At 53.8% G+C, this 23,713-nt stretch overlaps 2 protein-coding genes across 3 annotated transcripts in view; both read left to right on the forward strand.

Moving 5' to 3' along the window:
• The window catches only part of TIMP2 (TIMP metallopeptidase inhibitor 2), a 50,012-nt gene that overhangs the window by 19,916 nt on the left and 6,383 nt on the right, over positions 1–23,713 (forward strand). For both annotated transcript variants that reach the window (XM_032615922.1, XM_032615923.1), the window contains exons 2-3: positions 16,771–16,871; positions 18,943–19,051. In XM_032615922.1, the coding sequence (XP_032471813.1) occupies positions 16,771–16,871; positions 18,943–19,051 (210 nt within the window). The remainder of the gene's footprint in view (positions 1–16,770; positions 16,872–18,942; positions 19,052–23,713) is intronic.
• Positions 1,055–3,005, forward strand: CEP295NL (CEP295 N-terminal like). Its single transcript, XM_032615921.1, is given in 6 exon segments — positions 1,055–1,445; positions 1,448–1,576; positions 1,579–2,011; positions 2,013–2,108; positions 2,110–2,821; positions 2,823–3,005. Coding segments are annotated over 6 exon segments (1,683 nt in total). The 5' UTR covers positions 1,055–1,315.

Below are 23,713 nucleotides of genomic sequence, written 5' to 3' on the forward strand. Positions count from 1 at the left end.
GTGGTTGGCAGACTGGTAGAATATGATGTTAACCGCATTTCCACATGTATGACTGCATCATCATAGTTTCCAAGAGCCAGCGGCTATGTGACCATTGGTCAAAGACAAGGTGGTCTACCCGAGTAGTAGCTGCCATCTGCCAGATGTGTGATTTGGGTCAAGTTTCTTAATTGCTCCCTGCCTCAGTTTCCCCACCCGTGAACCAGGGGTGCTAATAACTCCCTACCTCAACGGTTACTGTAAAAAAGATAAGCGGAGGGCAGCCCACACGGTTGACATTAGTTGTTCCGTTGATGCAGCGGTGTTTCTGATGACCAGCATTACTTTGGGCTAAAATTGCTCAGCCTGGCTCCGCACATCCTAAAATAAAAGAAGGGAAGGGATACCCACACAGTTGAGGGGTGCTCCGTGCAGACCGCAGTGCCTAGGAAGCAGCTCCCGTAGCCCACACATCTGGCCGTTTTTGACATCAGCTTCAAGTGATACTCTTTTTTGGTGTGAATGCACCTTCTTTAGGAAGGCCGGGCGGAGCACGTGTCCCTGAGTGATGCCAAAGAGATGTGAAAAAAGAAATACCACTAGCTTAACCTCCTCTCTGGTTTGCGCTGAATTCTAGTACAAACATGCACGTCAGCACACTCACCCACACTCGCCTCCCCCTACACACACACACACACACACACACACACACACACACACACACCCCTTTCCTGGCAGGCTCCTCCTCCTTTACCGCCTCCTCCTTTCATTTGTAAGTAGCTCCCTCCAGAGGGCCAGACATTTGCATCACCCCCACCTGAACCCTAACTTGTCTCCGAAGGTGGGGTCTTAACCCCAGCACTGGACATCTGGAGCCTGGTCCCTGTTTGTCGTGGGGCCATCCTGGAGGGAGGGGGGGTGTAGCACCCCCCCCCCTTCCAGTTGTGATAACCAAAACTGTCTCCAGACATGGCCACATGTCCCCCTGGGAAGCAAAACCACACCCCACTGAGAACAGCCGCCCTGCCGGGTCTCATTAAAGGCGTATGAGACAGAGATCGGGAGCCGGAGAACAGACCCTCGTGGGCAGGTGTCAGGAGAGTGATCTGGAGGGTCGCGTCCCCCGGCCTGTCCTGCACTCAGAGCCCCGTGTGCCTTGTCTCCAGGGCCTCACTGTGCTCGGAACGCTCCGGGCAGCGCTGTGCATCTTCCTGCCCCGTGGGCTTGCCGTGAAACGGCCGTAGCACCTGTGGCTCCTCGGCCCTGGTGCCCTGGAACCTCCACTCTTGGTTCACACCACCTTCTCTCCGAAGCCGTGTCTGCAAAGGCCCCCGACATGAAAGGAAACGCGGGGAGAGCCCCTTGGCGGAGCCCCAGTCCCGACAACGAAGCCGTGCTTTTGAGGCAGAAGCACCAATTGCTACATGTCCGAGAGAAAGGAGACCTGCCGCCGCAGCGGAGACAGGACCTCTAGCAGTGCAGGAGCTGCCCCAGCGCTTGGCCGAGGAGCTGCAGGCAGAGCAGCAGGAGGCCCCAGGCCAGCAGGTCCGAGGCCTGGAGAGGCTGTACTTGGCACATCTGTTGGAGGGGAGGCGGTGGCGGGCAGACTGTCCGAGGACCATGAACCTGACTCAGAGGGCTCGACCCAGCCAGGAGCAGCCAGGTCGCCCAGGGCCGAGAGGAAGCACACAGTGGCTGTGCGGCAAGAGAAGGGACACAGGGAAGAGCTGGTCTGACGGCAGCCCTGGTGCACCACGTCCCGGAGAAGAGCGGTGGACCAGGAGAGGCAGGGAGCCTCCAGAGCCACGGGCCTGAGTCCTCGTCCCCTGAGCCCACCAGAGAGGAGTAAAGGAAAACACGTGCCTTCAACGAAGACCAGCGGGGGCCACCGTCCCATCGACCCTGGGCTGAGCAGAGGGACAGACTTGGGAAAGCTCTTGGCTGCTGTAGGGGAGATCAAATGCCTGGAGGAACGGGAGACCGAAACAGCCCAGGACGGCAGGAGGCAGCTGGGGAAGCGAACGGCTTGTCTTCAAGGCCCGAAAAACCAGTTTGGATCAGAGCCCCGAGGGCAAAGCCGACGACCTGGAACAGCTGTGGCCAGTCGGCTGGACCTGCAGAAGGGGGGGGCTCACCGCTGGCAAAGCTCTGTGACAAGAGCAGGTGGTAGGGAGAGCTGGAGTTTGCCTCTGAAGAGTTGTTTGATACCAACCGGAAGCTGAGAAAACACCTGCACTTGCACCTGGATCTCAAGCCCGGGATGGATCAGAGCCCCAGTGAAGAACAGGGCTTTGAGGAGACGCAGGCGTGGAGAAGGGAGAGCCAGAGAAAGAGGAACGCAAGAGATGCAGAGATGGACGTGGTGCCCGCCGGGGAGCCCGCGAGTCCAGCGGGGGTGGACGCCCACCTGACGCCATCCAGAACCAGCTTGAAAAAGTTACTAAGCAAGCCCAGGAACCAAAAATCCCATAGGATGGCCAAGTGCGTGGTTGAGCATGACAGTAAACCGTGGTCTCCCGAGGCAGGGACATCTGTCGATGAAGAGGACCTGCTCTCGTGCAGCCCCGAATCCAGACAGGAGCCTCCCCGACCGGACGCGCTGGTGCAGGGCTCCCTTCAGCTTCACCCGCAAGAACAGGCAGACAGAGGTGGCTTGACGGCATCAAGGCAGAAGCAGAAAATGCAAGTGGAGCAGAGAACACCAAAGCAGCTGGACTCGCTCAAGCAAATCAGACACCCCAAGATGAGCTTGGAGGCCGACCTCCAGACGGAGCTGGAAGATGGGAGGAGGGAACAGAGGCAAGCTTCTCTGGCTCATCGGAAGCCTGACTCCCCCTCCAGACCAGGAGAAGAAAGGAGGGTATGACCGCAGCCCCACTTCCCCCTCGGCCAGCATCGTCGACGATGACGGGCACAGTCAGATGATCCATGACCTTCAACAGCAAATTCTAGAGCAAAACAAGTTGCACAAGCAGTTTCTTGAAAAAGCCAGGAAATGCTTGTGAGAGTTTCAGGGAATATGTTAAAAGCGAGAGTCCTGCCCCTGGTAAATACATCACTGATAACTGAGCGTTCTGCCAGAGCTGGCACCCAAGTCTGTGCGATTGTATTTGCACCATGTGCTCAGAAACCTGTAGCCTCTTTAAAATGGGCCATCAGCCATCCTTCCGTCCTTTGGCGCGAATTCCTCTGCAGGAATCATACTTATTGCCAGTCTCGCCTTTAAAACTAAGTCCAATTCAGGAAGACTCCTTAGCACGAACATGTGGGGCGCGGTAGGAGGGTCTGGCCATTGTAGCACAAAGGTGTGTCCCGGAGCTGAGGCTGTTTTCACGTGCCACAGCACAGATGGAAACACCAGGTACGTTTAAGTGCTTCAGATGTTTTGGCGAAATGAACACTGGACTTTGAGGGGCATGCAAGGTCAGACGGGCGCAGTTTCAGAAGATACATCATTTGTTGCTTAGCCAGTGGCTGAGACGTTAATGGAGAGATTTAACAAAAATCTTTTAGTCTTTCAAACCAACATCATTTAATAGGACATCAGTAACATTCTTATAACTTTAATATTAGAAAGCAGGAGGGAGGGAGAAAGGAGGGGGAGAGGGAGGGAAAGAAGCGGGTGGAAGCAAGAGGCAGAAAGAGGAAAGAGAGAGAAAGGGGAAATGGTTCCCAGCAACTCAGCCCTATAGACTCCTTCTGGGGCTGGCAGTGCTGGGGGAACCAGGGTGTCTGGTAGGTTCCCTACCCTCCAGCTTTACCTCTGACCCAGAAACCTTGGCAGTCGTGGAGACCCTACACTGGGTGGGGTTTTATCTGCCTGTTACATACTTAGGGGTTGGAATGGGGGTGGACGAACCTTTTCTGCAAAGAGCCAATAATAAACATTTTAGGCTTTGCTGGCCATACGGTCTCCGGCAACTACTCTACACCTGCCTTTGCAGCTGGAAGACAGCCACAGAAAACACATAAATGAATGGTGTGACCGAGTTCCAGTAAGACTTTTATTTACAAAAATAGGTGGTAGGCAGGCTTTGGCCCTTGGGCCAGAGCTAACTGACCCCTGGACTTAGCATATGAAGGAGATGTTCCTTCCCTCCCTCCCAAGGACCTCAGATGCACTGGGTGGGATAAATCCTCTTCATTCTTGATATGTTGGCATCATTGGGCCATCAATGGCCTTTTTTTTTTATGTTATGTATGTTTGGCATCATAGCCCAGCCACGTGAAAGTGACCAACAGAGTGAAGGCAGGGTCTGCCGCGACCCCAGCCCATCCATATATAGACAACATAATGAACAACTGTGAGCCTACCACCCAAACCCAAGATCTGGAATGTTTGCTGAAAACCAGCTTTATCTGTGTGCTACTTCCCTCTTCTCTACGCTGTTCCTCCTTAGCTGTATCGTACACCCGCTGAACTCGGGAGTTGTCCCTGCACTTCACTACAACCCGAACACAGCCTGTATTGTTTAGTTTTACTTCTGCTTGAACCCTATAAAAAGGATATTATATCATGTGTGGTCTTTTGGAAGCGTTTTTCGACCCAGCATAGTTAGTTCATTCGTGTCACACGTAGGTGTCATTTCTGCCACAGCGTCATAGCACGTGACCCTCTGAGCCTTCTTTCCATAGCTGCTTCTGTTTTGTGCCAGTTCCCCAAAAGTGGACTACATCCCTAATGCGTTTGGATCAGAAGGCCTGGCATCAAAAAGTGCTTTGGGAATGTTTGAACACCACAGCTGAGATGTAGGTGTGGGAAAGGTCCCATCCCTCCTTTTCTTCCCATTTTCACCTTTTTTTTTGGTCCCTGGAAAATGTTGACCTGATATTATACTGTTTTTCCTTTGCAAGTACTGAGTGACAGACACTGCCCCACTTCACTGGAGCTGAACAGTGAACAACACACACACAGGACATGTTCTGGTGGAGGATATAGGTAACAAGTGACCACAGTGACAGATGGTGATAGAGGGATACTCAGAGAGGTGGGGTGACTGACTGGATATGTGTCTCTGAGCATCCAGCCCACAACCCCTGAATGCGACCATTCGTATGGAGCAGTAATGGCATCCCACAAGGTGTTTTTTGTTTGTTTGTTTGTTTTTCAGTTTTGTTTTAAAATCAATAGCTTGAGTGAGGAACCTTCCACCATCTCACGTCTCCATCATGTGAGTCTCCATTGTCTGTGGCTTTTCCATTTCTCCAGGTGGAGAAAATGTTTGATCCCAGCCCGGTTTCTCTCACCTGCTTCCGGAGTACCATGGGTCAGGGCTGCGGAGCTGCTCACCGATTTGGTCTGAGCCCAACAGTGAATAAGAAAAAAGTCCTGGGGCCAAGAGAGCTTTGTCACTCCCGGGCCAGATGAGGATTCCCTGCGGGGAGGGGCACTGGCCTTTAGTGGCTGCTCAGCTGGAACTCCCATCTGTCACTATGGGATCACCTCGGTCTGAGGGTGGAGGGGGTGCCGTGGGATCACTGGGTTTAAAGCCGTGGCCACGATGGGACCCAAACACTGAGTAATGAGATCCTCGTGACTCGGGCTGGAACCCGCAGTCTAATGAAGGGGCAAGCCTGCCTTTAAGTGCGTTATTTTTGTTTCCACTTTCAGAGGTCATGTTTGTGGCCCGTGTGTTCTAGGTGAGGAATTGTCCCTTCTTGGCCACACTTGAGCTAAAAGTAGGTGTGGGGGATGGGCAGCGAGACGTGGTGGAGGCTGACTCAACTCTGCTTGGCCTGTCACTCCCACACTGTCCCCTGGAAGCTGGATGAGACGGCCTGCCCTTTCCCACCTGTCCTGCAGAAGGCTGAAGGGGGGAGGGCCAGGGTACCCCCTTGCCCAGGACAGTGACGTGGGTAATGAAACAGCCCTCCAGGACTACCCCCGCCCGCCGCCCACAAAAAGAGCTGACCCTCCAGTGATTCCCGATGGAGACGTCACCGGTAACTTCCATCTCTCATTGGTATCCAGGGGCTGGGCTGGGATCCCAGAAGACACTGCCTTCACTCCCTGTCGGTCACTTTGACATGACTATGGTGCCCAGGGCCGTGGGACAGCGCCACCTGGAAGGGTTCCGCCCAGTACTGCCAGGGGGCAGTGGGGACTCCGACACGGTGCCTCCTCCTAAAGGGTCCTCGCCCAGCGGCCTTCCCCATGCGTCCTCCCTCCCTCCCTCATGGGCTCTTCCTCTCTGAAACTGCATCTTCTAGAACTTTCCCCTGGTTTTGTGCTTCATCTCCCCACTTTTGGGGGCAGCTACCCTGTTCCTGTTTCACCCTGTGTTGTCAGGTCACTTCCTTGCAGCCCAGCCAGTGAGTCCTCCCCAGACGGCAGCCGCTAGGGAAGGCCTCCGTGGCTGGCCTGCTGGTGGACAGGCCCTCCGTTTGCCCAAGGGCTCCACAGGCGGAAGACGGCGCCGGTGGTGCCTGCTGCGAGGTCCGCTGTCCACAGGCAGGTGCGGGCCAGCAGTGACCGACAAGGACCAGGACACTTCGGAAGCAGGGACAGAAGTTTTCCCTCAACAGTGTGACTGTTCCAGCCCTGGAGGGGCCGGTGGGCACCCTCGGTTCGGATGTGACCCCGCGTTCTGTGTGTGCTGCTCTGAGGGTCCTTATGCCTGTCCACCCCCCCACACACTGCCCAGCCAGGTGCGAGGTTGTAGTGTGTATGAGGACATCCAGAATCTCAGAACTGTAAAATAATGGGAAAATAGGTTTCTCAAGTTGGGGTGGAGGGCGGGGGACCCTCTTTCGAGCCTTGAGATGCGGGCAGCTTCTTGCCTCCACGTGGTGGAGACATGATTAAGAGCTGATGGCAGAGTGCAGCCCTCCCTCGTCCTGGCTGGAGACGGGAGGCTGGGTGGACTGCACACCACACGCCACCCGCTCCGAGGGGCAGCTGGGCTGCCACCTGGGCTCTTACTTGCTAAGCTAACGACAACTAGCCGAGGAGAGGGGGCATGAACCGCCCAGCCTGCGCACCCAGCTTCCCTCCACACTGGCAGCTGGGAGGGTGGCTCTGGGGTTCCAGCCTTTCCATCGCTGCTCCTAGCTCCTGAGAAATGCCGTGGACTGGAGTCGGCCCACAGACCACGTGCCTCAACGTCCCACGCCAGGGCCACTGCTGCTGCTCTGTCCATGCGGACGGGGGCCTGAGCCACAGGCCCGGCACTCGAGTAGTCACTCCCCAAAATGAGGCATCCTAGAAGGGGAGACCTGCCCGAGGTCACGTCTCACCAGCAGCAGCGTGAGGACAGGACCCTTGTCTGCTGCCCCTCACTTCTTAGCTGTCCGTCCAGCCCCTTCCTCAGCCTGTGGGTGGGGAGGGATCGCTGCGGGGGGGGGGGGGCGAGAGGGGGTGGGAATCCTCTCAGCATCTCTCCCTGCCCACCCCCCCACCCCCCGCCCCCTGCCCCTCCTGGTCCTGCCCCTGCCCCCCGCTCCGCTCCGGGCTCCAGGCTTGGGCTTGCAGGACTGAGCTTGGCTCCTTCTTGGGGTCTTGGCGGAGAAAGTGCAGAGCAGCAGTTCCCTCCACAAAGCCGCAGTGTTCTCAGCAAAGCCTCCCAGGAGCGGGATGCATTTTTTTCAAATGATTCAGCAGCACGTGAATGGGAAGGGCCCGAGCCCAAGGCTTCGGAGACCGTGACCAAGGCCTCTGGCATGAGATCCTGCTGGGCCCGCAGGGAAAAGGGAGGAAAGGTGGCGGGGCTTGAGTCAGGGGTCCCATCTGGGTCCTGGGGGGTCGGGAGGGCAGCGTGGAAGCTGGCCGGTGAGTGCTGCAGCTTCTCTCTGCATCACCAAGGCACTCTTAGAGATGCTTCCCTCCTGCTCCCAAGGGGAGCCAAAGCAAAGGGACAGGAAATGGAGATGGGAGAGCTGGTCTCCATGGAGACGGGGCATCCAGTGGACAACGGCTCACGTGTACGTGCTAGAATCTTGAACAGCCCTGGGCAGACCTGGCAGATCCCCAGGTACCGGGCTCATGGGCAGCGTGGACCAGGGCTGGGGCTGTACTGCTGTTTCCTGTTGTCTGTCCTGCACCCGTCACTCTGCCTGCCCTACCCTCAACTCCTGAAAAAACACATCTGCTCTGAGCAGTTGTCATTCCAGGCGTTTTTGACCCTGGCCTGAGTCACGCTGGCCAAGTCTTGCCCTCACACTGGACACCACAGCCCTGCCGCGGACATCTGTTGGCTCCTGGGGTTGGGGAGGTTTGGGGGACCTGGGGGTGGGTCTGGTCTCTCACAGCTGCTCCAGGGATGGAAGAAGCCCTGGGTTCCCTGCATCATCACAGGGCTGTTTTTAATTACTTCATTTCCCTGAAAGCAGCGAATTTGGAGGAGGTCTGCTCCACCCCTGGCTGAACAGGGGCCTGGCATTGAGGCCAGGGAAGGCAGAGCTGAGTGCTTGGGGAGAGCCCCCAGGGCCATGTCCACCATGGGGCAGCTGGAAAGGTGAAGGCTGGGTGCACAGTGAGGCCAGAGGGGCAGGTGGGGCTAGATGCTCCCACGGCCTTCTGGGCACCGGGCCAGCGCTGACGCCATGCATTCCTTGTGACATCTCCCAGGCTGCTCGGCCACATCCCGTTTCCACGTGCCGTTCTGTAGGGTGGGGGGTGGGGGGGGCGTGGCCCCGAAACCTGGGGAGTCCCAGCGGTCTGCAGTCCATGTGAGCACGACCCTCTTTCTAAATCATCATCCACCCGCCCCCTGGCCCTGTAGCTGATGCGGTCTGCCCCCTACCCCAAAGAAGCAGATGCAGCCCATTGCAAAGGCTCACAGTGTCTTTATCATGCTCCCCACAGCCCACTGAGATGGATTAGTTACTTGTAAGCAGTTAGGCATCCCTCAGTAATCCAGAGCAGGGCTCTGAAAAACATGATCACTTCATTACAGCTTTCGTGGGGCAGAGCAGCAGGCTGTGTGTCTGGGGTGTAGACACAGGAAGCGGGGCACCCTCATTTTCTGACTCTACCCTTAAGGGTTAGTGGTGGCTGGGATGGAGGCACCCCAGTCCACCCTCCACTGGGACTTGGGGCAAGTTCATCAAAATTCAAAGGTTAAGGGGCCTCTGCCAGGTCAACCAGCCATACAGTGTCACTGTGTCCACCCTAAAGGGACAAGAGACTCATCCCAAGAGGCAGCCTCGGGATGTAGCTGCAGGCATTAAGCGAGGACTGTGGTAGCTCTGTGATTTGAGGGTGTAGATGTCTACCCTCGTGCTGTCCCTTCTCTGGAGAGTGTGGACAAGAGTGTGGAACCCTCCAGCCCTCCCCAAGTACCCCAGCAGTGCAGAGCACACCTGGAGAGCTGGAGGTCCGAAGCCTGGCCTGCCTGGAGTAAGTGGGGGCTGGGTCTCGTGTGGGACAAAATCGTTGCTTTCTGAGTTCCTCTGAAATGGTTGGCATGGAGTCTTTCCCAGAGACAAGGAAACGGACCAAGTGACCCTCTACTCTCAAACCAGGGCTCGCGTTCCAGGCACAGCAGCAGAGTGGCCCCCACCCACTCTTGACTGGGGCCAGTAAGGTCTTTGGCAAATGTGCTGGCCAGTCGAAAGCCCCTGACCTCTCCCGCACAGCGGATGGCTTTGAGACCGTGTGTGCCTCACCGGAGGGACCACTGGGCGTTTTCCACGAGGCCGCGATCAAGACTGAAGAGTAGGGCGGCGAGGTCCGTGTTAATGCCTGTCTCGCTGGGCGCCCCTTCCCGATCTGAGCTAGAGGCTGCAGTAGGTGGGCGGGGAGGTGACGGTGGCCTCTGCTGCCGCTGAGGCTCCCTTGCCGCCCTGAGTCAGTGCATACACATAAGGCTCAGATGGTTCAGGGCTTTTTCCCACGGTATGTGGGCCTCTCACTGTTGTGGCCTCTCCTGTTGCGGAGCACAGGCTCCGGACGCACAGGCTCAGCGGCCATGGCTCACGGGCCCAGCTGCTCCGCGGCATGTGGGATCTTCCCGGACCGGGGCACGAACCCACGTCCCCTGCATCGGCAGGCGGACTCCCAACCACTGCGCCACCAGGGAAGCCCGGTTCAGGGTTTTGACCTTGTATTTAGACTGATGTTTTTCCGAATCCTGGAGATTCCCGCACCTGTTGCAGGCAGACCCGTGATTTTTCCCTGAGCTGGAAGCTCTGCCTGGGCAGGCTCTGGGGTCTGGGGATTCTGGGGTGTTGAGTGTGTTGGTGCGAGGCCGTGAATGTCTAAAAGTCAGAGTCCTGACATCCACAGTTTTACCGTGCTCTGGGGTCGGGAGCCCACGCCAAGCATCGTAGCCCCGTTGGGAAAGGTCCTACAGGATACATTCGTACTTGTAGCATATGGCATTCCTCTGAAGAGAAGTTGGGCCCGTGGGAAGACAGGATAATTCAGTTTATTTCAGTGTGAAATAAATGAACTTCTGACAGGCAGTTCTCTTTCAGGGCCTGGCTCCCCCATAGACTATGTCCTTGGCTTGTTGTTAATTTCCATTGCTTCCCCGATAAGGTCTGCAGACACATGAGGACTGAGATGTTGGCGGGGTGTGGGAGAGACTTAAATCGGCCTGGGCTGGTCGAGTGTGCTGCTCCTCTGGACCAGCCCTGGCCACAGGGTATGCTGGGGGCACCCAAGGTTTCCTGCCAGCCTCCTCCCTGTCCCCTCCCCCCAGGGCAGTGGCACAGTCTGGCCTCCGCTGGTTTCGCCTGGGCTGTTGTCATCTCTCGGAGTCTGAACATAGCCTGTGTTCTTTGGATCGTCGTCCGCAACCTTGACTTTCCACCCACCCCGTTCTTTTCCATCCCAAATCTGGCTGGGCGGACTAGGGATTGTTTTTGCAGGCTCCTAGCGGGGGAAGTGACGTCATGTGGTGTCCACAGCCTGAGGGGTGGGGGCAGGGGCTGTGCGGTTGCCTGTGCTTTGAATTAAGTCCACGGCTGTGCATTCCAGTAGCCAACATCTGGCAGTGAATTCATCAGCCAGTGTATCACCCTTGATCTCAAACCCAGATGTTGTGTTAACGGCAGAAGAGAAAGAAGAAAAAATCTGAGCAGCCCGGGGAGAGGCCATCATTTTTGCGTCCAGAGCGGTTAGAACAGGAATCTTTATAAAGACTCTGCCTCCTACTGCTGCCTCTGGTTCCCCAGGGGCAGGATGGTGGAGCAGAGCTGCTCACTCGGGGGGTGGACGGGACCTAGACCGATCCCCCAACCCAGGGCCAAACACCAGGCCCAGCATGCAGTAGGTGTTTGGTAAACATGAGTCCATGCCTCCATTTTAACTTCTTCCCAGATTCTTTGGGTCTCTTTGCTTCTCTCCAGCCCTGTCCTTTAAATGGCCTGGGACTCAAGAGAGGCCCATCCCTCACTTGGAGTGGCCTCCAGTCTGGAGCTCAGGGTTATGCCCATTGCGCTAGGTGCAGGGAACACATTTCTGGAAAGCTCTTCTTGCCTCCTCCTCTGTCCGCCACTGGCAGTTGGAAAGAGCGTGCTTCTTGGTTTTCCTGTCCATCATCTATCTTCATGCCTGGGTTGGATCTCCTCGAAGGCAGGGACTGTTACTGAAGACCTTTCCACACCTTACCCCTTTTTCCCTTTGGGCAACAGGAGGGGGCCCATGCTTTTTGGATTTATAATTAAAAGACAGTCCGACTCGGAACTCTGAGCTTGGCACGGAAGACAGTCTCCACTCTGGCTCATGCCGGGGGCAGAAAGCTGAGGGTCGGGCTGTCCGCAGCCGAGTTGGCTGGGGTCCACTGTGCTGCTGCCCCACCCTCCCTCCCTTGTGGGGCCCCTCAGGTCTCCTATCTGTAACTTGCCTGTGGGAGCCTCTGGCTGTGATCAATTCATCAGCCAGTGCTTTGCCTGTGTCCCCCCACCCCACCCCATGCAGAGTGGTCCTGAGCCCAGATGGTACCTGCTGCCCTGAGCAGCTCAGCGCTGTGGATCCCTCGTACCTACGTGGACAGGTGTGTGCCCAGCATCTCTCTTTTGTGGTTAGAGGGTGTTGACACTTTGGGGAAGGTTTCCATAGAACTGGGCTTTCTTTTCTCTCTTGCTTCACTTTCTTTCCTTCCCTTTCTCTTTTTTTTTTTTAATTTTTATTTGTTTATTCATTTATTTTTGGCTGCATTGGGTCTTTGTTGCTGCACAAGGGCTTTCTCTATTTGTGGTGAGCAGGGGCTGCTCTTCGATGCAGTGCACAGGCTTCCCACTGCAGTGGTTTCTCTTGTTGCGGAGCACGGGCTCTAGGCGCGCGGGCTTCAGTAGTTGTGGCATGTGGGCTCAGTAGTTGTGGCACACAGGCTTAGTTGCTCCACGGCATGTGGGATCTTCCCGGACAAGGGATCGAACCCGTGTTCCCTGCATTGGCAGGTGGATTCTCAACCACTGCGCCACCAGGGAAGTCCCCGAGGTGCTGTGTTTGTTCTGTCCTGAGCTACACCTGCATTGTGTGTCAGGCACCGCGTCATGTGCCCCCCATCTCTTAGTCCTCCCACACCTTGATGGTGTGCAGATACTGGCGGAGGTGTCTCCATTTCCGAGGCTTCCCCGAGGCTCCACTTCCCTGAGGCTACACAGCAGGGAGGGTCTACAGCAGGATGGAGCCCCTCTGCTGCCCCCTTTCAATTAAGAACTCAGACTGCCTGGGAGCCTTAGGAGCTTTTATAAGAGAAAAATGCATAGACCTTGATGTGTGGAATGGAATGGAGTCTCTTGGCTGTTGGGGAGTAGTTTTTGCTTATTTTCTTTTTTTAATTTTATTGAAGTATAGTTGATTTACAATGTTGCTAATTTCTGCTGTACAGCAAAGTGATTCAGTTATACATATATATATATATATTCTTTCCATTATGATTTATCACAGGATACGGAATATACTTTCCTGTGTTCTACAGTAGGACCTTGTTGTTTATCCATCCTGTATATAATAGTTTGCATCTGCTAATCCCAACCTCCCAATCCCTCCCCACCTCCCCCTTGGCAACCACAAGTCTGTTCTCTATGTCTGTGAGTCTGTTTCTGTTTCATAGATATGTTCATTTGTGTCGTATTTTAGATTCCACATATAAGTGATATCATATGGTGTTTGTCTTGCTCTGTCTGACTTACCTCGCTTAGTATGATCATCTCTAGGTCCATCCATGTTGCTGCAGATGGCATGATTTCATTCTTTTTATGGCTGAGTAGTACTCCATTGTATATATGTACCACATCTTCTTTATCCATTCAGCTGTCGATGGACATTCAGATTGTTTCCATGTCTTGGCTGTTGTGAATAGTGCTACTATGAATATAAAGGTGCTTTTATCGTTTGTTTGTTTGTTTGTTTTTGGCTGCACTGGGTCCTTGTTGCTGCACGTGAGCTTTTCTCTAGTTGCAGCTAGTGGGGGCTTCTCTTCATTGTGGTGCGTGGGCTTCTTATTGGGTGGCTTCTCTTGTGGCAGAGCACAGGCTCTAGGTGCGTGGGCTTCAGTAGTTGTGGCACTCAGGCTCAGTAGTTGTGGCTCATGGGCTCTAGAGCACAGGGTCAGTAGTTGTGGCACATGGGTTTAGTTGCTCCGTGATATGTGGGATCTTCCTGGACCAGGGCTCGAACCCGTGTCCCCTGCATTGACAGGCGGATTCTTTTTTTTTTTTTTTTAACATCTTTATTGGGGTATAATTGCTTTACAATGGTGTGTTAGTTTCTGATTTATAACAAAGTGAATCAGCCATACATATACATGTGCTCCCATGTGACAGGCGGATTCTTAACCACTGTGCCACCAGGGAAGCCCAGGGGTGCTTGTATCTTTTTGAATTATAGTTTTCTCCAGATATATGACCAGGAGTGGGATTGCTCGATCATATGGCAACTCTATTTTTAGTTTTTGGGTTTTTTTTGTGGGTTTTTTTTTGCGGTATGTGGGCCTCTCACTGTTGTGGCCCCTCCCGTTGTGGAGCACAGGCTCCGGACGAGCAGGCTCAGAGGCCATGGCTCACGGGTCCAGCCGCTCCGCGGCATGTGGGATCTTCCCGGACCGGGGCACGAACCCGTGTCCCCTGCGTCGGCAGGCGGACTCTCAACCACTGTGCCACCAGGGAAGCCCTATTTTTAGTTTTTGAGGAATCTCCATACTGTTCTCCATAGTGGCTGCGCCAATTTACATTCCCACCAACAGTGTAGGGGGGTTCCCTTTTCTCCACACCCTCTCCAGCATTTGTTATTTGTAGACTTTTTAATGATGGCCATTCTGACTGACGTGCAGTGGTACCTCATTGTAGTTTTGAGTTTTTGCTTATTTTCTACTGGCCAGCAGTGTGTTTATTGAACACCTATAATGCAGTAAGCATTGTGCAGGGTGCTGGACCTCTGAAAAGCGGTGCCAAAAAGTTCCAAAAAGCATGCAGAATTAGGCGTATCGTAGTGAAATCTGGCAGCATTGCGCCTTTTAGAACTGTCATCTCCTTTGGCTGTTCCTGGTTCATTTGATGTCATGAGCTGAGGGTGATGCCGCGGAAGAGCAAACTTAGGACAGGACTAACCTGATGTTTACTGATTTGCATAAACACCTTTTTGTGCAGCATTGCAATAAGGTATAGATGAGGCAGGTCGTAAGAGGGACCAAGACAAACCTAACCTGTGCTGCCGTCCAAGTATCTCAGGGTCAGCTCAGCAAATAGTGAGCCCTGACTGTTCTGTGGTTAGAGCACAGCTTCTGTCTGTTAGAAGCTCCCAGGGCCCTGAGCAGATGGGTACAGGTGTTTACAGCAGAGTGGATGAGAGTTGCGGAATATACCAAGTGCTACGGGAGGACAGGATTTCCCTGAGGGAAGATGGGGAAGGGCTATTTCAGCTGGGTCTTGAAGGATGAATGGACGTTCTCCAGGCAGAGAGAGGGAGATGGCATTCAAGGCAGAAGAAACTTGCCTGTCTAGAGGTATGGACACCCCTGAGCAGGTTCAGATTCAGGCAGTATTATGGACTGGTGGAACAGCAAGAGTGGGGGACCACCACGGCAGCCGAAATAGTCACTGGCTGGCACCAGGTTGCACAGGGTCTTCTGTTTTAGACGAGGGCGGTGTGCGGCCGAAAAAGATGTTTGAACTGCACGGGACGTGACTGAGAAAAGATAACATGTGCTGGGGAGGGAGGATGGGTGGGGGGTGGGAGGAGACGCTGGGATCAGGTTGACCAGCTACCAAGGGCAAGGCCCTCTGTTCTAGGGTGGCATTTCCTAGATGTGGCTTTGTAGGTTGGGGCCAGGCTCAGCCTGGGAAACAGGAACCTGTGGCCTTGGCCAGTCATGACTCAGCGCCGACAGAAGGAAAAATAAGGATGGGTCTGGGCCTGGGTGGGGCGCTGGGGCTGTGGCGTGGGGCTCTGGTGCCAGGCTGGGATCCAGAGCGCATTTCAGGGGTCCAGGGGGATGGGCACAGATGGGGATCCGCGTGCCTGGGCCTCCCTGCTCTACGGGAAAAGACAGCCCTGCCTGTTGGCTCTGAGATTCCAGCTGCCCATTGGGGAGTGGAGGTGGGAGGTGCCTCTGAGCCTGTCTGCTCCTTGTTTCTTTATTTTGCTCACACCCACACTCACGTGACCCTCATCCAGCATGACCCTGAACAGCCGAATCTTGGAGGACAAAGCTGTTGTTTTTTTTTTTGCGGTACACGGGCCTCTCACTGTCGTGGCCTCTCCCGTTGCGGAGCACAGGCTCCAGACGCGCAGGCTCAGCGGCCATGGCTCACGGGCCCAGCCGCTCCGCGGCATGTGGGATCCTCCCGGACCGGGGCACGAACCCGCGTCCCCTGCGTTGGCAGGCGGACTCTCAACCGCTGCGCCAGGGAAGCCCAGGACAAAGCTTTTAAAGCCATTAAAACAGGCCGTGCCACCAGCTGATAAGCCTCGAAATGAAAACAGGGAGGGCTCTGCCCAAGTGACAGGGTGAACTGCTGCTCCGCGCCCCGTCAGGTTATGGGTTGGAGCAGAGTCTTGGCTTAATTGCTACTAGGAAGCCCTGGGGTGCATGGCTCTCGAGCAGCCTCAGGCCCCAGGGAACATTCCGGAACCTTCCAAGCCTGATCTCTTCCCCTCTTCTTCATCTCGCGTCACGTTCCAGGATCATCCTTCTTTCTGTTTGGCCTTTTTCCTCGGCATCTGTCCCTTATGTCTGCTAGAGTTGCTCTTGAATGTCTCCTCCCCCCATTCAACAGTTAAAATGTTCAACTCCCTCTGCCGTGCCTCTGATAGAATATGTGTTATTACAGAGAATCATCCCTGCGACATCTCTCAGGGACACGTTGAGGACAGATTAGGAGGCTGACGAGATAGACCTTTTAGATGGAAGACCCCCAACCTAAATGTGATGGGGCCCCTCGTAGGTAGGTAACTCCCCCTCAGCCTTCAGCCCAAGAGAGCCTGATTGCCAGTTGGCTATGGGGGGTGGGGACTCTCACCATCCTTAACTGAGTGATCAGGACTGCAGACCAGTCAGTGTGCTTATCTGCTTCCCCAGCCGCACATACACGCACACTGGGGAGAAAGAGGAAAAGCCCCAGAGTACTCAAGCGTGACATCAACAGCGAGCTGTTGTTCAAATCAGTGACGGCCCCAGCAGCCCCCTGTCGTGAGGGACGAGAGCTTCTGCCCTGGCGCCCTGTCGACAGAGGGCTCTAGCTTCACTCCTGGTCTCCCCCTCGGGATGGAGTCCGATGCTGTACCCAGGGCTGGGGTCATCTTGCCCCTCACCTCCCACCTCCCTGCTGCCCCTTGCCCCCTCCTTAGAGCCAGGGCCGTCTTTCGGGGACTCTGCTCACCTCTCTGTCTTTGTTTTGCAGTGATCAGGGCCAAAGCCGTCAGCGAGAAGGAGGTGGACTCCGGGAATGACATCTACGGCAACCCCATCAAACGGATTCAGTATGAGATCAAGCAAATAAAGGTAATGGCCACTGTCCCTGCGTTGCTCCATTGGGCAGAGCTGTGGGAGCTTTGGGAGCAGGGCCGGGGACCGGGCGGGGCTGGCCCACCATCTCACTGCACCACTGGGTCCCTAGGACTCGGTCCAGCCACCTCCGAGGCAGACAGCTAGGAACAAGGGCGTCAAGCCACAAGTGGATCTGATTTTCCTTAATCCGTAAATGCTGAGAAGTGGTGTGGGCGTGGTCTGTTCCCACCAGCTAGGTTATTTCAGAAATGCGTCATCTTCATGAGCCTCAGCCTTAAGTTACCAAGTTCACAGCATCTGTGGAGAGTTCTGTGAGTGCCTCTTCACCTCTCCATGGCGGGTTCAGAGGCAGTGGGAACTTGGCTGTCGCCTCTGGGAGCCCACGACCAATGTGAGAGCAGGTGACCTAATTCCCCCAAACTGCGGGTGGACTCTAGTCTTGTGTGGTTAGCTTTATGTTCTAAGAGGAGGGGGGATTTGGACAGAGGAGGACTCCTGTGGACAGGTGTGCTGGGACAACTTCCTGAGAGAGGGGAATTGAGAAAGAAATGGACATGGCAGCCTGGCCGGTGAAGGAGAAGATGCTTCGCCGGGGGAGGGGAGGGACGGGAGGCACTGGGGGCTGCAGACCGAGGGGGTGGTGGCATTTGTTAGGTTTTCAGAATGGTGGTTGTGTTCGAGGTCATATGGCAAGGAGCCCATATTTGGGAGGGAGGGAGAGAGGGGAGGACGTGGGCGGGAGGTTGGGAAAACAGGACCAGTGCTGATGGAAGGTTATTGTTGACAATAACTAACTTGGTCTACAAGAGGGAAGAAGATTCTAGACTCCAGCTGGAGGAACAGCTTTTCAACCTGGTTAGTAGTTGTGGCCATCCATATTTAATTTTGTTACAAAAATTAAAAATAGAACATAAATGTTACCAGAAGGTCAAAGAAATGCTTAATCATTGTGCCTATGTCATTTAAAGAGGTGACCCAGTGCCTACATCTCTACTTATGAAGCGGGAAGGACAGTTATCTCTGCTCTCACGCCTCGTTGAGGGGTCGTGAAAAGGCAGGTGTTGACAGCAAGGAAGCACTTTCAGCCCTTTGGTGACAGACGTCATTGATAACCTTTCTTGGCATGAGTTGGGGTGTAGCTCTTGCAAAGCGGGTTTGTCGTGACATTGGGATGACCCTGTTCCATTTGAGTTTGCTTGTTGAAACTCTTCCCCACAAAACCAAACAACGCTATTAATCTCGTTTTAGCCACAGCGAGAGTCCTGATGCAGTTCGTGTGGAATCGTGGAGCCCGTGTGTCTGTGATCTACAGCCGTGTTTAGGCTCCTCTGTTGTGTGGTCCTGGTGCATGCGTGCGCTCCCCTTTCCGTTACCCCCACCCCCGCTCACCCGGCTTCCAGCAGCCTGCACCCCCAAAACTCGCGTGGAGGGCAGTTCTCAGTCCACACTCAGGCCACCGCCTGTCACTGTCCCCGATGGGGCCGCAGGAGCTCCCTGGCTGTGGCTTTCTCAATTCCTGCCCAGGCACTGGAACAATGCACCCCTTCACCTGGGCAGCAGGTCTGTTCCCAAGAGGCTGTAAGAAAATCACAAGCTGAAAAGTCAAACTCCACTTGCCCAAGGAGTTACATCCTAATTGAGAGGCGCCTCTCTGCTCTGGTCCCTGTCAGGTAGCCAGTGCGTAAAATTCCTGGAAATACACAAAGTGGTGATACTCCATGATGGGTCAGAATCACCTGGAGATACATAAGCCCCTTCCCAGGGATTCTGAGATGACCTCACAGGTGGTAGGGAGAGCAGGTGTGTTATCTGAGGCAGGTCCTTCTGGATGACAGTCTCATGCCCAGCCTGGTGACAACTGCCACACTAAGAAGTAAATCAGTGGCTCCAGGGAATCCTGTGTGTTAGGAATGGTCGTCTTCTGATCTGTCTCACTGGTACATCTCCATCCCCTTTTCCGTGTTGGCAGTACCACGGGTGCAGGTCGGGGCGCCCCGCCGTGTTCGGGATGGGAACGTGGCTATGCCGCCCAATTCGTTTACATTTCCCATCCTCCTCTTTGCAGATGTTCAAGGGACCTGACAAGGACATAGAGTTCATATACACGGCCCCCTCCTCCGCAGTGTGCGGGGTCTCGCTGGACATTGGAGGAAAGAAGGAGTATCTCATTGCAGGTGTGTATGTGGATATGGGCATGGAACGTTCCTAGGGACCGTCCAGGGGTGGGGAGGCAGGGCGGCTCAAAGTGGAACAGAGCCCTGACGATACACACAGTGCTCTTCGGAAGTCTCGGGGATTCCCTGCCTAATTCCCGTCAGAGAATCAGTGAATTTTCTTCTGTCCTAGACATTCCCCTTGTTAGAATGGTGGAACCAATGTGACTTGAGGGGAAGGAACAAAGTAAACCGGTATTCATAGGAAATTTGAGGTCAGGTGCACGCAAAGAGGTGAGATGCTGGAAGTGCTCAAGCCTGGACAGGACGCGGGGAAGGAGAGTTGAGACCTCATTTGAAATCTCTTGATATTATTACGCTCTCTACTCACCTGCTGCTTTGTTCATCGTATCCCTCTTTTTTTACTGTGATAAAATATATATAACGTAAAAGTTACCATTTTAGCCATTCTTAGGTGTACAGTCCAGTGGCATGAAGCACGCTCACATTGTTGTACAACCATCACCCCCATCCACCTCCAGAACCTTCATCTTCCCAAACTGAGACTCCATGCCTGTTAAACTCCCCCCCCGCGCCCCAGCCCTGGCAGTCTCCATTCTGCTTCCGGTCTCGGTGAATCTGACTCCTCTAGGGACCTCGTAAAAGTGGAATCCTACAGCGTTTGCCCTTTTGTGATGGGCTGATTTCACTGAGCATAATGTTCTCAGGGGTCAGCCACGTTGCAGCAAATGTCAGAATTGCCTCCTTTTTTAAGGCTGAATGATACTCTGTTGTATGGATAGACCACATTCTGTTTATCGTTGCATCTCTTTTAAAAATTATACTCTTTTATTCTCACATAAAATGATTTCCCTTTACTTCTTTCTACTGCCTCCTCTGCCCACCCACCTAGGCTTCCCCCCAGAGTCCAGAGCAGGTGTCCTCATAACCGGCGCTATTGACATTTGAGACCAGATCATTCTTTGTTGGGGGGCTTTTCCTATGCATGTAGGACATTTAGCTACATCCCTGGCTTCCACCCACTGATTGCTGTAACATCCTCCCCCCAGTCGTGGGGTCTCCGACATCACCAGATGTTCCTGGGGCGGGGGCAGAATCACCCCGAGTTGAGACCCCCCTGGTCTAACAGAACCTCCAGTGATGCCGTAAATGCTGTATGCCCGTGCTGTCTGGTATGGCCGCCATGAGCCACACGTGGCTGCCGAGCGCTTGAGCTGGGGCTGGTGCAACTGAGGGGCTGGGGCTTTCATTTTACTTCATTGCAGTTGATTTAAATGTAAATGTGAACAGCCGTCTGCAGCTGGTGGCCCCTATACTGGCCGGGGCTGTCTGGGTCAGCCAAGGAACCTCACTGCCCTCTTCTAGGGAAAGTAGGAGTCAGATCACAAACTTAAGGAAAAAGAAGAGACAGGACACCTCCCCTAGACCGACATCCTATTTTGTTCCCCAAATCCCAATTTAATCATAAAATTAATTCCAAATCCAAATCTCCATGATTTGGGGGATTTTCTTCCATCCCGGTTATTCACACATTTCAATACATGTTTAGCGGGTGCCCACTAGGTACCTAGCTCTGTGCTCGGCATGGCAGGAGGTTCAGGAAGAGAGATCCTGGGGCCCTGCTGTCAGGAAGCCCATGTTCCCACCCGGGGGGGACAGGAGAAGAAGTTAAAGTAAGATAAGTTTCACACGTGGGGAAATGTGAATAGTGAGTGAATGCTTAAAAGGTATAAAGAGGCAGAGACCCTAGCAGGTGCCAGGACCCAGAAGATGTAGTGTTGGGAGAAGGTACTGACCTTGGCCGTGCAAGGGCGGCGCTGCAGGGAGGGAGGTGCAGCGGGGCCAAGGAGGCTTCTGGAATCTCTCCTTGGACAAGTACCTCCCTCCCTTCCACAAAATGCTCACATCCAGCAGCACCTGCTTCTGTGAGTTTCTTTGTCAGTACCTCAAGACTTTTGTCCCTCTCCTTGGGGATAATGGGAGATTTTTTTCCTTCCTTTATAGGCCCTTCTGAACTTCCTAAATGTTTTATTTTGAGCACCTATTATTTTTTAACATCTTTATTGAGATATAATTCACACAGCATGCAATTCACCCATTTAAAGTGTATAATTCAAGGGTCTGGCTGTATTTGCAGAGGTGTGCAGCCATCAGCACAGTCAAAAAGAAACCCTATACCTTCTAGCTATTACCTTCCTAACCCCCAGTCTCCCCTGAGCCCAGCTCACAGCAACCGCTAATCTTTCTTTGTAGATTTCTTTACTCTGGACTTTCTTATGAATGGAATCATGTAACATATGGTCCTTTGTGTCTGGCTTCTTTCAGCATAATGTTTTTTAAAGTTTTTAATGTTTTTAATGTTTTGTTCATGTTGTAACATGTATCAGAACTTCACTCCTTTTTATGGCAGAATAATATTCCACTGGATGGATGTACTGCATTTTGCCTATCCATTCAGCATTTCTCCTATCCATTCAGCATTTCACTGGGGTTGTTTCTGCCTTTTGTCTATTACGAGCAATGCTGCTCTGAACATGTGTGTGCAAGTTTTTGCCTGGACGTGTGTTTTCATTTCTCTTGGGTAGATACTTAGGAGTGGAACTGCAGGACCTACGGCGACTCTGTGTTTCACCATTTGAGGAGCTGACAGACTGTTTTACAGAACAGCTGCACCATTTCACATTTGCAGTGTCTACTGTTTTTACAGTAGGAAAGATAATATCAAATGGAGAGAAGCGGATGAGGACAAAATCACAATGCAGAGAGCTGACATCCTGACTGTGACATCACAGTAACACAGGAAATGGCACTGGCGGAGACACACCTGGTTCAGCGACCTTATTGCCCTAGCAAATCAAAGGCTTCTAATTTTCTGTGTCCTTTTTTCGTCCTTGTCTCTAACACCCTTTAAAATGAGAGCCTCAGCCGTCCTGCTGAGTCTCCACACTGCCCTCTAAGGGCTGTCTGGCCAAACTGCAGAGCTGCCGAAGCCCTTATTCAAGGAGGGAGAGCCTGCATCCTGTGGTGGGCGGCTCCTGGTGGAAAAGCGACCTCAGTGTGGGCTAGGACCTGCTTCCAGACATGCCCAGCTGAATCCTTACCCACGCTGAGGCTCTGTCTTAAAGGCCTCTACATCAGGCTTCACCAGCTCCCTGTTAATAGAAATAGGAGTGCCCTTTTCCTGGCACTGACATTCTGCAAATGCTTTCCATGTGGGTTCCATTTAATCCTCACTACCCCCTATTATCCCCATTTTACAGATGAGGAAAACTGAGGAGTAGAGGCTGGAGCCGTGTTCCCAGGTCCCGTGGTGTGTGCCTGAACCCACTTTCACTTTCAAGCCGATCGTTAAACTTCGGTTGATGTCATGGTGGTAGCTTGAAATTGGCCAGAGGGGGAGTATTTACGCCACAGAATTAGGGCAAACGCTACACACCAGAGCTTTTCCTCCCAGGAGAGCTGCTGGTCAGGCGTTTCTCAGCACACCCCTGACAGCGTCACACTGCCGGGGAGTGGCGCAATGGTGCAGCCAGAATTTAGACCCTGGTCCGCCTGACCCCTGGGTCTGTTACACTCTGCTTCTTCCATCATTGGTCCAGGTTTAGAAGTCTCACTGCCCCAGCGCCTAACCCAGCAGTCCTTCACATGCACTGCTCGTTGGAATTCCACAGGGAGTTTGCAAAAATCCTGATGCCCAGGCGGCACCCCAGACCAATTCAAGCAGAATCTCCAGGGGTGGGGCCCCGGCATCAGCATTTGTAAAGCTCCCTAGGAGAGTCCAGTGTGCAGCCAGGACTGAGAACCTGCCCTCCTCTGGGTCAAGGCAGACCTTGTGTTCCAGAGGTGCCAAATAGCCAGTCTGCACACGCTCAGGAGAGCTGAGCCCCGGCAGCCATGGTTGGTCACCTTCCTCGAGGTCAGTAGCCTCTGGACATTATTTCATATCCTGGGGCCCTTCTCAGTCAATCAGACCTGCCTCTTGCCCCGAGATTCTGAGGAGCGGGGCACCGCCCTTTATTCCACGAGATGGGTGGTCCAGACCGTGGGGCCCTTTGGCCGGATCCTGGGGCAGCCTGGGGAGATGGCTTATGTCCAGCAGTCAGGAGCCCCAGCAGTGTCTCCGTGGAGCGTGGGGCTTGGGTCCTGCCCCATTCCGATTACCCCGAGGGTGCAAGGAAACCGCAGGGCTGCTTAGCAGGTGGGTCCAGGACAAGAGTGGAGGTCCATGTGGTGGCCGCGTGGTGATTGTTTTGCTGGTGGTTGCTTTTATTTCTTTTGGGGGACGTGGAGGGAAAATCAGTTGTGCTCAGACCCTTTTCTGAAAGGGAAAGACTTCGTGTCCAAAGGGAGCGTTGCGAGTCAAATGCAGAAAGCCTCATAATTTCGAGTCCCTCGTGGTAACGTTGATATTTTTCCCACGTGGAAGCTCAGCCGTTCATATGTGCTATGTAACATGTAACATGTATGTGACCTGTGCTGCTCCTACCACAGGCCCTTTCAGTTGTCCCCAGGCTGAATGAGAAGACAGTTATACAAGTCACTGCCACACACATTTCAGAAGCTTGCTACACATGAAACCATCCAAATTGTAGCTCCACTTAAAATAAAAATTAAAAACACTTGAAGAGGAATTCATGCGGTGACTGTGTGCCTATCATCTTG

The sequence above is a fragment of the Phocoena sinus genome, chromosome 20, assembly GCF_008692025.1.
Source record: "Phocoena sinus isolate mPhoSin1 chromosome 20, mPhoSin1.pri, whole genome shotgun sequence".
Classification (NCBI taxonomy): Eukaryota; Metazoa; Chordata; class Mammalia; order Artiodactyla; family Phocoenidae; genus Phocoena; species Phocoena sinus.